The sequence below is a fragment of the Eptesicus fuscus genome, chromosome 18 (genome assembly GCF_027574615.1).
Source record: "Eptesicus fuscus isolate TK198812 chromosome 18, DD_ASM_mEF_20220401, whole genome shotgun sequence".
Taxonomy (NCBI): Eukaryota; Metazoa; Chordata; class Mammalia; order Chiroptera; family Vespertilionidae; genus Eptesicus; species Eptesicus fuscus.
Window position 1 is genome coordinate 31,291,316 of NC_072490.1, and position 13,536 is coordinate 31,304,851.

Consider the following 13,536-nt stretch of genomic DNA (forward strand, 5'->3'; position numbering starts at 1 on the left):
AAACTATGTTTTTTCAATCTTTTTCGTACCACAGAGTCATAAAAACACATCTTACTGACTGATTAACCATGTGAACTAAACAAAAAGAATAAGGACTAGCTCATCAGAACTGTTAAGCCTACTACTCTGGCTAGGGAAGCTTCTTCAGACAAATGTTGAATAACTAGAGGCCTGATGCACGAAATTCGTGCAAGGGGCTCGGCCCTCACAGCTCTGGCTTCATCCGAAAGATCGTCAGGAAGGACATCCAGAAGGTCGTTCAGCTGTTCGGTCTAATTAGCATATTAGCTCTTTATTATATAGGAATAGGATTGGGGACATTAGCTCCAACCTGTACAGCTGCTACCAGTTAACTGTGACAGAGACACTGAGAACAGATAGAAATGCAATCTATAAGATCACAGACAAATCCACTAAAGCTCCGGAGGAGCCAACAAATCCAGGGACCTGTTGAGCAGTAAAAATAAAATAGCTGTAGAACAAATAGTCAAGGTTCGGGTCCACGTTAAGTGCTGTGGTTGGTAAAGTTGACATGAGAGCTGGTCTCCATACTCTAAAAGCTAAACAATCTAAAGAGAGGGAAAAACTACACATTCAACATATAAACACCCAATGTAAGTTAGGGAAAAAATGACTAACAGGTCTCATACACAATTTTACCTAATTTGATTTAACCCTTTTGACAAGCTTGTGATGCAGGGAAGGAAACAATCTCATCTTCACTACAGATAAGTAAACTGAGCCTCAACATGGTTGAAAGGCTTGCCCATATCATTTAATTAGTAGAATGGCTTCAAATTCTAACATACTGATTTTTTAACCATTGTAGTAACCACCTTAAAAAGTATATAATATCTTCTTATTTGAAATTCAAGTACATTTGAATTTATTTCCAAAACCCTTTTTATTTTTATTTTTTTAAAGAATTTTGCTTCTAATTATACATGAGTGGTAAGTGACTCCTGTTGGTGATCAACAGGAAAGAAAAAAATCAGGGAAAACCAGAAATAGATCAACCTTTCAAAAAGACAGAGTACGCACAATGAGCCTGACTGCCAGGTATGCACTTGAAGCAACAGGGGGAACTAAGACTAGGATAATTCCTGCCCTCATAGTACCTCCATTCTTGAAAAAAATAAAATTAAACAGCTTACTACTGATGAGATAAATTATGAAAGCACAAGCAGATGGCCTTGCAGGAGGGCACAGAAGGGTACAAAAGAGAAAATCAAGGCAAAGTAGATGGCCTAGATAGAGTTATGTTACAGTAAAGACTAGAGAAAGGTAAGGGAAATACACCAAGGTATTAGCCTATACCACAGTGAAACAACAGAGCTGAGAGAGCTAAATGGAGCTGACAGAGGGGATCCCTAGAAAGAAGTAGGAAGTGTGGTGGGGGTGAAGGGAAGCATCAGCATATCTATTAAGCATGAAATCAGAAAGGTTTCAAACATCTGGATGAAAAAGTAGACCAAAAAGAAAAGAAAACCACATGCAACAGAATGCAGATGTTATCTGCATCAAGGCAAAAGGAATTCACAAGGTAAAGATCTGAAATTGCAGAAGACAGAAATCATGAAATAGTAATATAGTAATAAATGTAATATTTATTATTCATTAGTTCAACAAATAATTATTGAGCACTCACTATGGGTCAGGTAATATTTTAGGCACATGGATGCAGCAGAGAACTAAGTGCATAAAATGTCACCAATGGGGTCTTTATTTAGTGTGCAGTCATTATTGTTTCATTATAGTGAGATAAAGCTGTAACAGTATTTTTTGGTTTACTACTGACCTTGGTCCCCTAAGCCTATTTTGCTATCTTAAATTCCTCAAATGTGAATATGTGAATTTTTATCTGTATTTAATAACTTAACCTTGGACATTGCAGATAATCCTAATATATAAAAAGCTAGGGGCCGTAACGACCAAAACAAGACGACCAAACAGCAGGCTGTTGGGGCGACCAGGCCGGCAGTGGGAGGGCAGTTAGGGGCGACCTGGCCGCAGGGAGCAGTTAGGGGCAACCAGGCTGGCACGGGGGGGGGGGGGGGGGGGGGGGGGGGAGGAGGGGGAGGCAGTTAGGGGCAACCAGGCAGGCAGGTGAGCGGTTAGGAGCCAGCGGTCCAGGATTGTGAAAGGGATCCTGGACTGGAGACGGTGCAGGCTGGGCTGAGGGGGACCCTCCCGCCCACCCCCCCCCCCTGCACAAATTTTGTGCACTGGGCCTCTAGTTACTGTATAAGCAGACATAACTGTATGGTAAAGTGCTGACTATATGTTCTGTACTTTGAAATAAAAAGATTAAGGATGGTCAAGAAAGATTAGAAAATATGAGATAATCTAATTTGAAGGATACATTATTTACTGATATGAAAGAACAAAACAAGCATTTAAGGCAAATATTCTGTAAAATGCATATTCTAATATATGTAATCAAAAGCTGACTACAAATATTTCTCTGATGTAATTTAAAGTTTGTGTGGCTGTTTGAAAGTTAACTACATACCATATTAAGCACTGGGAGAGAAAGAAAATTTAAAATCCCATTCTTAAGACTGTTATATTTCTTCTTTTCACTATAAATATAGTCTAACACAGCATTTCTAATAAAGCCCTTAAAAATTCCTACCTGTGTTTCATGATTCCAAACACACACACTGCCATTGTAAAGACTTGCCAACATCCATGGCTCTGTAGGATGCAAATCCACACTCTTAACTCGATCAGACCGAGCAGTTAGCTTTCTCTTGATATCAAGTCGTAGAGGCTAAGAAGAAACATTAAAAAAAAATTATAATGCTATGCCAAATAAAATGTTTGAGATTGTAACTAAAAACAGTGTACTAACAACAGGTTTACAAAACAATTCAGTTTTTGCTTTGCTAAATTGTAGAGTTTCAAGTCTAAACATTTGGATGGAGAAGTAGACCAAAAACAACAAAAACCCAGAATGCATGTTACCTGCATTAAAGCAAAGAAATTCACAAGGTAACTTGTTCTACTTCTTCACTTATATACACAAAAAATATATAAATATTTAAATTTATAGCTGAAGTTGTCAAGCATTTTGGTCTCAGGACACATCTATACTCTTAAAAAAGTTCAGGACCTTAATAAAGCTTTTTTATATGGGTTATATCTATTGATATATACTATGTTAAAAATTAAAACTAAGACAACTTAAAATATTTATGCATTAAGTCATGTTCAAGTAACAATAAACCCATTTCATGTTAACTTAAACAACATACTTTTATGAAAAATAATTATATTTTCAAAAAAATGTAGTGAGAAGAGTGGCAATGTTTCACATTTTTACAAAACTTTAAATTCTGATTTAATAGAGAACAGTTGTTTTTTCATATCTGCTTAGGCTTTCAATATGTTGTATTATGTTGTTTTGGTTGATGCATATGAAAAAACACATTTGGCCTCACAAAGATATGTAGTTAAAAAGAAATATTTTAACTTTTTTTTTCAAATAACTGTGGATATTCTTCTTTGATATCAACACCAACACTTAACAAGTGGTAGTTTTTTAAAGGTCACTTGCAATGTAAAATCTGAAACCATACAAATGAACTTTTTATACTTTGTTACTTAAAATCCATTAGTCTATTTTGTATTTTTAATAGAGCCATGCGTCATTTTGTAACATCATGCACACTGATCATTTGGAAACAGTTGGTTCACTGAATTATGCAGATCTTCCACATGTTGACATATTTCACTACACGGTATCAAAATCACAATTCATTAACATCACCACCAACTTCAACTGATTTTTTTAAGAATTACAAATCTGTTAAGATCAGTGATAAAAGTTTTCTAAAATTCTAACTCACTGAAAAGCTCTAATTTTATTATTAGCAACAAATTACTGTCAGGGACCAAATAACTTGTTTCAGTTTTTAGAAAATGTATGTCAAATAATCAAGTCTGAGCAACCACAGTCTGTCAGCCATTGTTACAAGTAAAGCTAGCAACTTAAACAGTATGCAACGGAAGTGCCTCACGCATACTTCCCATTTCATCACACAGAATAATTAAAAGTTGTATACACAGTGTTGAGATGCGATAAAATTAATAATTTTTATTGCTTCATCAATGACATTCTTAAAGAAACTGACTCTTCAGTAGAGTGTGACAGTGAAGAAATACACTATCAGTACAATTTGGTGACACTGGCAGTTTCACCTTTCATTACTTTTACAGCATCAGATACATGTTTCAAATAGCAACACAGTAAAAAAAGGCCCATAGTGTCTTCCTATTAGGAAACAGTTTTAATTTGTGGACCTTCTGAAAAAATATGGGGACTCCTACAAGATCATAGACCACATTTTCAGACTCTTGGTTTATAGACTATTTAGTAAATAAATATAAAATATCTACTAAATCACAAATTCTTGCCCATGTCATTAGTATCACATAAGAAAATATTCTTAAGAAGTGTTATTCATGAAGTCTTTGTTTAGTAACCCTAAATTATAGTATTAATCAAAACAGTATAGTATTGCCATAAAAACAGACAGATCAATGGAATAAAATAGAGAGCCCAGAAATAAACCTACACATACATATAGTCAAGAAACCTATATATACAAAAGGCTAAGCGATCAGCCAATGGGCCAGTAGCTATGATGCGCACTGACCACCAGGGGGAAGATGCTCAATGCAGGAGCTGCCGAGAGACAGCAACTTTGCAGAGTGCCCTCTCCCACTCCCAGACCCCTCAGGGGATGTCAAAGAGCCGGTTTCAGCCTGTTCCCCACATGCCAGACCAAGGGAACCCCACCTGCTGGAGGGACCCCGCTCACTCGGCTCACTCCGAAGACGCCCTTCGAGCTGCCCCAGGTGCAGCCAGCCAGAGAGGGACCATGGGATGTTGGCTCCAGGGTGTGAACGGCCCATCTCGCCCAGTCCTGCCTCGTCGGCCACCTTCTAATCAATTTCCTATCAATGTGCACAAATCCGTACACTGGGCCACTAATTTATGATAAAGGAGCCAAGAATACACAACAGGGAAAGGCAGTCTCTGTTGGGAAAACTGGATAACCACATACAAAACAATGAAGCTGAACTCCTATCTTACACCATCTACAAAAATTGACTCAAGACTTCAATGTAAGACCAGAAACCATGAAGCTCCTAGAAGAAAACATAGGAACAAAGCTCCTCAACATCTATCGCAGATATTATTTTTTAATCTGATACCAAAAACAAAGGCAATGAAAATAAAAATAAATAAGTGGGACTACCTCAAACTAAAAAGCTTCTCCACAGCAAAGGCAACCATCAATAAAATGAAAAAGCAACCTACTGAATGGGAGAAAATAATTGCAAATCATATATCTGATTAGGGGCTAATAGCCAAAACATAATAAAAATTCATACTACTCAATAGCAAAACAAAACAAAAAACAATCCAATTTAAAATGGGGAAGATGATCTGAATAGACATATTTCTAAAGAACCCATATGGCCAACAGTTATATGAAAAGATGCTCAACATCACTGGTCACCAGGGAAATGCAAGTCAAAAACCAAAAGAGCCCTGGCTGGGTGGCTTAGTTGGTTGGGAGTGTCATCCCGTACACCAAAAGGTTGGCTGTGAGTTCAATCCCCAAGTGGGGCATGTACTGGAGGTAACTGATAGATATGTTTCTCTTTCTCAAATCAATAAAACATATCCTTGTGAGAGGATTTAAAAATAAAAATATCCTACTTAATAATAGACAAATATGCAAATTGACCATACCTCCGACACACCCACAAGCCATGCCCACCATCCAATCAGAGCGAGTATGCAAATTAACCCAACCAAGATGGCTACAGCCACAGAGAGCAAGGTTTCCTAGGTAACAGGAAGCCAAGCTTTCCTGCCTGCCCTTGCCAGGCCTAAGCCTCCACTCAAGCTACAAAGTTTCAATTATAGAAGGTAAACAAATTCAAACAGAAATGGCGGCAGAATGGAGCGTAAGAGAGCAGGTCAGGGATGCCGGCGACAACAGGGGAAGCAAAGCACACACCCTGGCGGGGCTCACCCGCTTAAGGCTACAAAGTTTCAATTATAACCCCAACAGAAATGGCTGCCGGCCGCGGAGGGAGCCCCAGGCTTGGCTCCGCTCCAGGCTACAAAGTTTCAATTGTAGAAGGAAAATAAATTCCAGATACCTGGGCCTCCGCTTGGGTTGCCAGGGGGCGTGGCTGGCCTGCAAACCACCATAGGCCCCTTGCTCAGGCCGCCCCACACCCCAAGGGAACCCCACCCTGATCAGGGACACGCTTCAGGGCAAACCACCTTGCCCCCACCCCTGTACCAGGCCTCTATCCTATCTAATAAAAGAGTAATATGCAGATTGATCATCACTGCAACACACAATATAGCTGCCCCCATGTGGTCAAAGATCCTGCCCCCATGTGGACACAAGATGGCCACCACAAGATGGCCAGCAGAAGAGGGCAGTTGGGAGGCACCCTGCCTGCAAGGGAGGACAGTTGAGAGGGACCAGGCCTGTAAGGGAGGGCAGTTGGAGGTGATCAACCCTGCAGGAGAGGGCAGTTAGGGGTGATCAGGCCGGCAGAGGAGGGAAGTTGGGGGCAAACAGGCTGGCAGCAGAGTGGTTAGGGGGTGATCAGGCTGGCAGGCAGAAGCAGTTAGGGGCAATCAGGAAGGCAGGCAGGCAAGCAGTTGGGAGCCAGCAGTCCTGGATTGTGGGATCGGGCCTAAACGGGCAGTTGGACATCCCTCTAGGGGTCCCAGATTGGATAGGGTACAGGCTGGGCTGAGGGACAACCCCTCTCCGTGCACGAATTTCGTGCACTGGGCCTCTAGTACATACATAAAACATATTCTTGGGTGCGAATTGAAAAAAAAACCACCATACAGTCAACCACCACCACACAATAAGATATAACCTCACACTTGTTAGAAAGGCTGTATCAAAAATACAAGAAATAACAAGTGTGGGTGAGGATACAGAGTAAAGGGAACCCTTGTGCACGCTTGGTGGGAATATTAATTGGTGCAGCCACTATGGAAAACAGGTCTTAAACATTATGCTAAGTGAAATAACTCAGAAAGAAAAAGACAAATACTGTATGATCTCACTTATATGTGGAGTTAAATAAAAACAAACTCATAGATCTGTTCATAGAGAAACCATTGGTGGTTGCAAGGGGCAAGGGATCGGTGAAGAAGTCAAAGAGTACAAACTGCCACTTATAAAATAAGTCATGGGGACAGTATGGTGACTATAATTAATAATACTGCATTGCATATTTGAAAGTTGCTATGTATTGTGATGGATATTAACTAGACTTATTGTGGTAGTGATCATTTCACAATATGTACATACAAATATCTAATCACTATATTGTGATTACTGCTATATTTCAATTATATATTGAAACTAATATGTTACATGTCAATTATACCTCAACAAAAATAAATCGAGTTCTTGAGAGAAAAGTAGATTTATTTTGGCAATAATGCTAGGCAATGTAATGTGTGATCAATATGGGCTATATCTATGTCCATGAAGGCCTTTGGAGTCAAATGGGAGTGGTTATATTATTTTAATGAATTTAAGTTACGGGAACCTAATGGGAAGTAGAACAATTTTAAACAAGAACTAAAATACTCCCTCAAGCCAGAAAATACTAATAGTTTAAAATTGCTTTTTTCAACCTAGATTCCTCATCTAAACCACAAAATAGAAAATTATTTAAATAACTAATTTCTTAATTCTCCCAAAGAAACCATTTCAGGAGAAGAGTTAATTCATTATATACATGATGCCTTATGACAGTAGCCTTAATTCTCTCTTTTAAAAGCAAATTGAGCAAGACTAATTTAAAATCTATTTCCCCTTCAACAGGTCTTAAACACAAACTAAAAGTTTATCTGGCAAGTTGAGTTACCATCAAATTTTTATTTTTATGAAGATCCATGATGCTCATGAATGGAACAGAAATTTAAGGTTACTTTTTAACACAAAATGAAGATCACTAGGTAATTTCAGCAGAGAGCATTTCCCAAGACAAAGCAAACACCTCACAAGGCTTTTATTCATATTTTGGCATCTGTATCAAATTTGGGTCACTGATTACTTCGAACCTTTCCACTTTTACCACCAACCTATACCTCTTAATTTACTTTAAAAGATCCGAGTTCCCTGGCTCTTCTCTATGATCACCACAAAAATGCTTCCACTGTCATACCTTCCTCTCCATCTCAAACTTCCTACTTTCAAACATCACCGCCACAATCTTTGCTCATTCAGGGAAGCAGGGCCTTTTACTTCATTTCTGAATTTTGCCCCATTAATTATCATCACAGATTTCTAATTTTTTCTGATCTCTTCAGAGTCAACAAACATGAAGTGTCTGTTATGTACCAGGAATCATGCTGAGGGCTTTCACTAAGCCAGTATATCTCATATTTTTCCTCTACTAAATGAGGAAATTGGACACTTACAAGTGTGTATTTTATCATTAAAATGTTTTAAATAACTGATTATTTGAAAAACAATGCTCCAGGAAGGTGAGACAAGAGACTGAGGAACCTCAATACCACCTTTGAAAAAATAAAATGAAAAATACAATTTTTATTTCAGAGAAGAAGGAAGAGGGAAAGATAGAAACATCCATGATGAGAATCATTGATCAGTTGCCGCCTGAATGCCCACTGCTGGGGACAGAGCACACAACCTAGGCATGTGCCCTGACAGGGAATGGAACTGTGACCTCCTGGTTCATAGGTCAAAGGTTAACCATGGAGCCACACTGGCCGGGCAACCCCAGTATACCTTTATCTATACTCAATGCACAAATTCTAGTTTCAAAAGCACAGCCAAGATCTCTTGCTATATTTCTTCCAACATTTACATGACTACTTGGAATGAGACATTGTACTAGGCACTCTGGAAAACAAAGATGATTAAAACACTCATCCTGAACCCTCAATTCTAAATTACTCCCTCCATCTTCCAAAAGCTGGATTCATTTAGTACTCAGCTGAAATGCTTCTGTCACCAATATGATCTTATTACCTTAGCTAGAAGTATCCTTTCCTATGGGATCCTGTAGACTAAATTTTAACCTTTAAAAATATATGCAGTCTCTATTTCTAGAGTAAATGTTCTTTAAGGGTAGGGTCATTGCTTATTCGTGACTTTATCTCCACAGCACCCCATATAAGTATACCTTGGGAATATTTCGGTCTGGTTTTAGACCATTGCAATAAGACAAGTCACACAAATTTTTTGGTTTCCCAGTGCACGTAAAATTATGTTTACACTATACTGTAGTCTATTAAGTGTGCAATAGCATTGTGTCTAAAAAACAATACCATAATTTAAATACTTCGTTGCTAAAAAAAATGCTAACCATCACCTGAGCCTTCAGCAAGTTGTAATCTTTTTGCTGGTGGAAGGTCTTAGCTTCAATTTTTAAAATACCCAGTTTTTATGAAGTACAATAAAGAACAGTAAAATGAGGTATGCCTGTATTTAGGTATGGGGGTTTAGGGACAGACAGTATAATCCAGGTCTAGAGAATCATGTTGAAATCAAATTTCAGTTCCACCCTTCATTTAAAATGTGCAATAGTGGGCAAGTTTACTTAGCTTCTCTCAGGCTGGACACAAGTAAAAGAGTGACAATACAATTATCTGTTTCTTAGAGTTATGAGAATTAGGAGGCAAAAGTTTAGCAAAGTGCATGGAACACAGTAAACACTTTATGGTAAAAGAGTGAATGAATAAATTCATTTTGGATATTACACAAAAGATTTAAAATGTATTAAAGAATGAAGGAGCCCTGGCCGAGTTGGCTCAGTGGATAGGGCATCGACCTGCGGACTAAAGGGTCTCGGGTTCGATTCCGGTCAAGGGCACATTCCCGGATTGTGGGTTCAATCCCCAGTAGGGTGCAGCCAATCAATGATTCTCTCATCATTGATGTTTCCATCTCTTTCCTTCTCCCTTCCTCTCTGAAATCAACAAAAATATATTTTAAAAAAAAAAGAATGAAGTAAATATTTCACTATAAAAATATAGTCTTAAATGCAAAAGAAAACTAAATTATGAGCCAAGGGTCTTTTCCAAAAATGCCCATTACTAAAAGCACAGCAGACCCCAGACCCAAGCAGGTCGTTGGCAATATGAGGTGGTATAACTAGAGAGACTTGAAGTCTTGCTCAGGGCTCTTAACCTGGGGACCCAAGCAAGCTCGTGGATGAGACTGGGGGTGGGGTGTCTGTGAGCAAACCCACTGAAATTTTATGCAACACTGTGCTTCTCTATGCATTTTTCTGGGAGTATCTATACTTTCACCAGGTTACCCAAGGAATCAATCTCTGTTGTAGTTTTGTCTCAATTTACCTCATACAAACTTAAAGCTTTATTTTCTAATTGCCAGATGAGGAACTTGGACTTAATACCTAAGCTTCAAAATCTTTGAACCTGTGCTTCACAACGAGAAAAAAAAAAAAAAGACAGGAAAATGTTTAAATATAAAATACTGACTTTCTTACTTTTTTCCAGAATGGATATTTTCACACTATTGTTTTTCTTATAATTAAACACTCTTGTGAAAAAGTATTTCAGGGCATTTTTGAGAGTGAGAATGATAACAAACAAAAAGTGCTGTCGACTGCCATTCTTACCAGCCACCATATTTGCAAATGCAGAAAAGCAGGCCGGTTTTATGAACTCTCTCACCCTTCTTTTCCCTTAGAAACCTAAGTCATAACCTCAAAGCATTTGAAATTCCACTTCTGACTCCATTATACACTTTATTTTCTTTTTCTCTCTGCTTAAGTTCGTAGTCTGTGGTCAGCACACACTATACCAGGATTAAGTTCAACCTGAAAGCAAGGCCAGCTGAGACCGTTTTAAGGGCGGAATGCGGTAATTATGCCAGAGCCTTCCACCAAGTCCGTTTTCGGCCTTTTGCATTTCCCTGCACCGCGGACCTCCCACCCCCACCCCCCACCCCCCGCAGACTTCAGGAGCTCTGTCACAGGCCTTGGGCACCCGAGGAGTCAGAGACCCCTCAATTCCAGCTACTGCTTCCCTAAACCACGGCGGACTCCTGGGTCCCACCGCCTCCTCACGAGCTCGCACTGGACCAGGACCCCACAGGCCTGAGGCGGCGGCCACAGCGGGACCCCAGGCCGCTTCTTACCGCGGCCCCCCGTCCAGGAGTCCCAGGAATGCCTCCCGGCCCCAGGGACCTGGCTCCCTCCAGCAGGGTCTGCACCTACCATGGCTCCGTCGGTTCGAGCCCAGACGCCCTCGCTTGCAACCGGCGACACAGTCCCTGAAGAGACCCACGGACCCGCTGACCGACTGACTGACGTGGAACTTCCGGGAAGCAGTTCTCGCGATAGGGAGACCAGGACGCGAGCGCCTGCGCCAACCCGGAGTAAGACTGGCGTTCCCCAAGCCCCGCCCCAGTTTCCTAGGCAACAGGGTCCGCCCCAAGGAGCCTAGCCCTCCCGGCGCGGCCGGAGCACGCGGGGTGTGGCCTGGCGCGGCTGAGCGTGGCTGAGAACCTGAAAACCAGGAGCTAAAAAGGATGGGAAAAACGAAAAGATTAGTTCCCGCTGGACGCCGAGAATTCGTGTGCAGCGGCTGAGAAGCGCCGTGGGGCCTGCGCCGGTTCTGGCTAAGGAGAGGGAGGCGGGGAGGGAGGCGAGGCAAGGCTCTAAGCGCACGGTACTCTGTTGGGCTAGAGAACGTGGCTGAGTTCCCTGCGGGCCCTGGACCCGACCCTGATTGAGGCTCGGAAGGTATGGGCTGGACTCGGGGCCGAGTTTCAGGCCTCTGAGGTCAGAGGGGAGCGAAGAGCCTTCAGTTGTGGGGCTCCCAGAAGATGGGACTCCCCAGCTGTACTTGATTACTTCTTATTAAGCATCGACTGGGCGCCAGATATACGTCCCTTCCAATTCCTCACATCAAATCTGAATTATCTCTTTACTAATGAGGAAACTAAGGCTCACAGAAGTTAAGTGTCCTGGCCAAGGCTGCATATTAAGTGGTAATAGAGTCAGAATTTAATCCCTGATTGGTAAGTCTTGTGTTCTTTCTACAAGAGCAAAGTATCTCTTCATTAAGGTAGTTGAGCTCTAGAATCAAGGACCAGAGCCATAAGGGGTTACAAAATAAAGTACGAGAACATTTACCTACCACCCTTCACCCTCCTATATTTCTGCTTTTTTTAGAAAAAGAAAAAAAACACAGTGGGCCAAATAAAAGTTGCCCTCTGGCTACATGTGAATGAGTAACTCTGGCCTGAGGAGAGCCTTAGAATTTATTTATTTTTTTGACCTCTAGATTTTCAGAAAGGCAAAAATAAATAAAAATAAAATGTGTGCTGAAAATGATATTCAGAGGAAGTCTGGACTCTGAACCAGATTATTTGGCTTTTAGTAGGAGCTTTGCTAGACCTCAGTTTTCCTTATTTAAAAAAAAAAGATTCGCCCTAGCCGGCTTGGCTGGGGGGGGGGGGGGGGGGATAGAGCGTCAGCCTTCCGGCAGGTTGGATTCCGGCCAAGGGCACCTGTCTGGGTTTCTGGCTCCATCCCCAGTGGGGGGCGTGCAGGATGCAGCCGATCAATGAATGATTCTCTCTCATCATTGATGTTTCTATCTCTCCTTCTCCCTTCCTCTCTGAAATCAATAAAGAAATATATTTTTAAAAATAAATATAAAAATAAATTGGGTAATTTCTGAAGACCCTTTCCTTTCCGACAATCTGTGTTTCTGTGATATTCAATAGTAGAAAGAAGAGTGGGTCTGGAACTGGATTTTAGGGCCAGTAGTGTGATGTTATGAAATGTAAATTGAGACTAATAATTGAATGGTTTGCTTATGTTTCAGCTTAATTGTGGATCACAAGAACTGAAAATTTTACAGTATGAACTATAATTTGCTTGAATAGTGAAGCTTCCAGTATTTCCGATTCCTGGATACTCTTTCACTTGAACAAGTATCTTTGGACTTGGCACTGTACCAAGTAATCCTATATAATAAAAGGCTACTATGCAAATTGTCCCCTCCACAGGGAGTTCCACCAGGAGTTTATCCAGGAATTTGATCAGGAGGCGGGGCCGGCTGGCCTGCCAACTGGCCTTGGCCTCTTCCCTTTCCCCTTCCTCCCAGGCCAGCCTGGCCCAATGGGCCCCTGTGCACGAATTCATGTACTAGGCCTCTAGTATAAAATAAAATGATACCTCACCTCTATTCTCAAGGAACTGGTATTGAGGGGCTGAGCCCCCAAGTATCACATTCATTTTGTATCTTTTTTCCCCACTGCAGTTAACCAACATTAAGTTCTGCAGTTGTGCACTGTAAACCCATTCTTCTTTAAACCATTACATACTGAATTTGTACTATATCCAAAGCTCTACGCTAGGTGCTGCCTGAAAATTATACCTATAAAAATCTAGTCTTGAATGTTGGTTGAAAGAAATTCCATTTTAAAGAAATAAAATTCTCAAATATGAACTAATACAAAAAAA

The 13,536-nt window shown here is 40.7% G+C and overlaps 1 protein-coding gene across 4 annotated transcripts in view; it reads right to left on the reverse strand.

The window, feature by feature from the left end:
• COPB2 (COPI coat complex subunit beta 2) overlaps nt 1-11,353 on the reverse strand; it is a 39,160-nt gene extending 27,807 nt beyond the window's left edge. For all 4 annotated transcript variants that reach the window (XR_008558840.1, XM_054729456.1, XM_054729457.1 and 1 more), the window contains exons 1-2: nt 11,278-11,353; nt 2,636-2,773 (exon numbers count right to left, since the gene is read on the reverse strand). Coding sequence is in view for 3 of the 4 variants with exons in the window: in XM_054729456.1 (XP_054585431.1) it covers nt 2,636-2,773; nt 11,278-11,280 (141 nt within the window). In the remaining variant the exon portion in view is untranslated. The remainder of the gene's footprint in view (nt 1-2,635; nt 2,774-11,277) is intronic.
• Nucleotides 11,354-13,536: the final 2,183 nt, after the last annotated feature.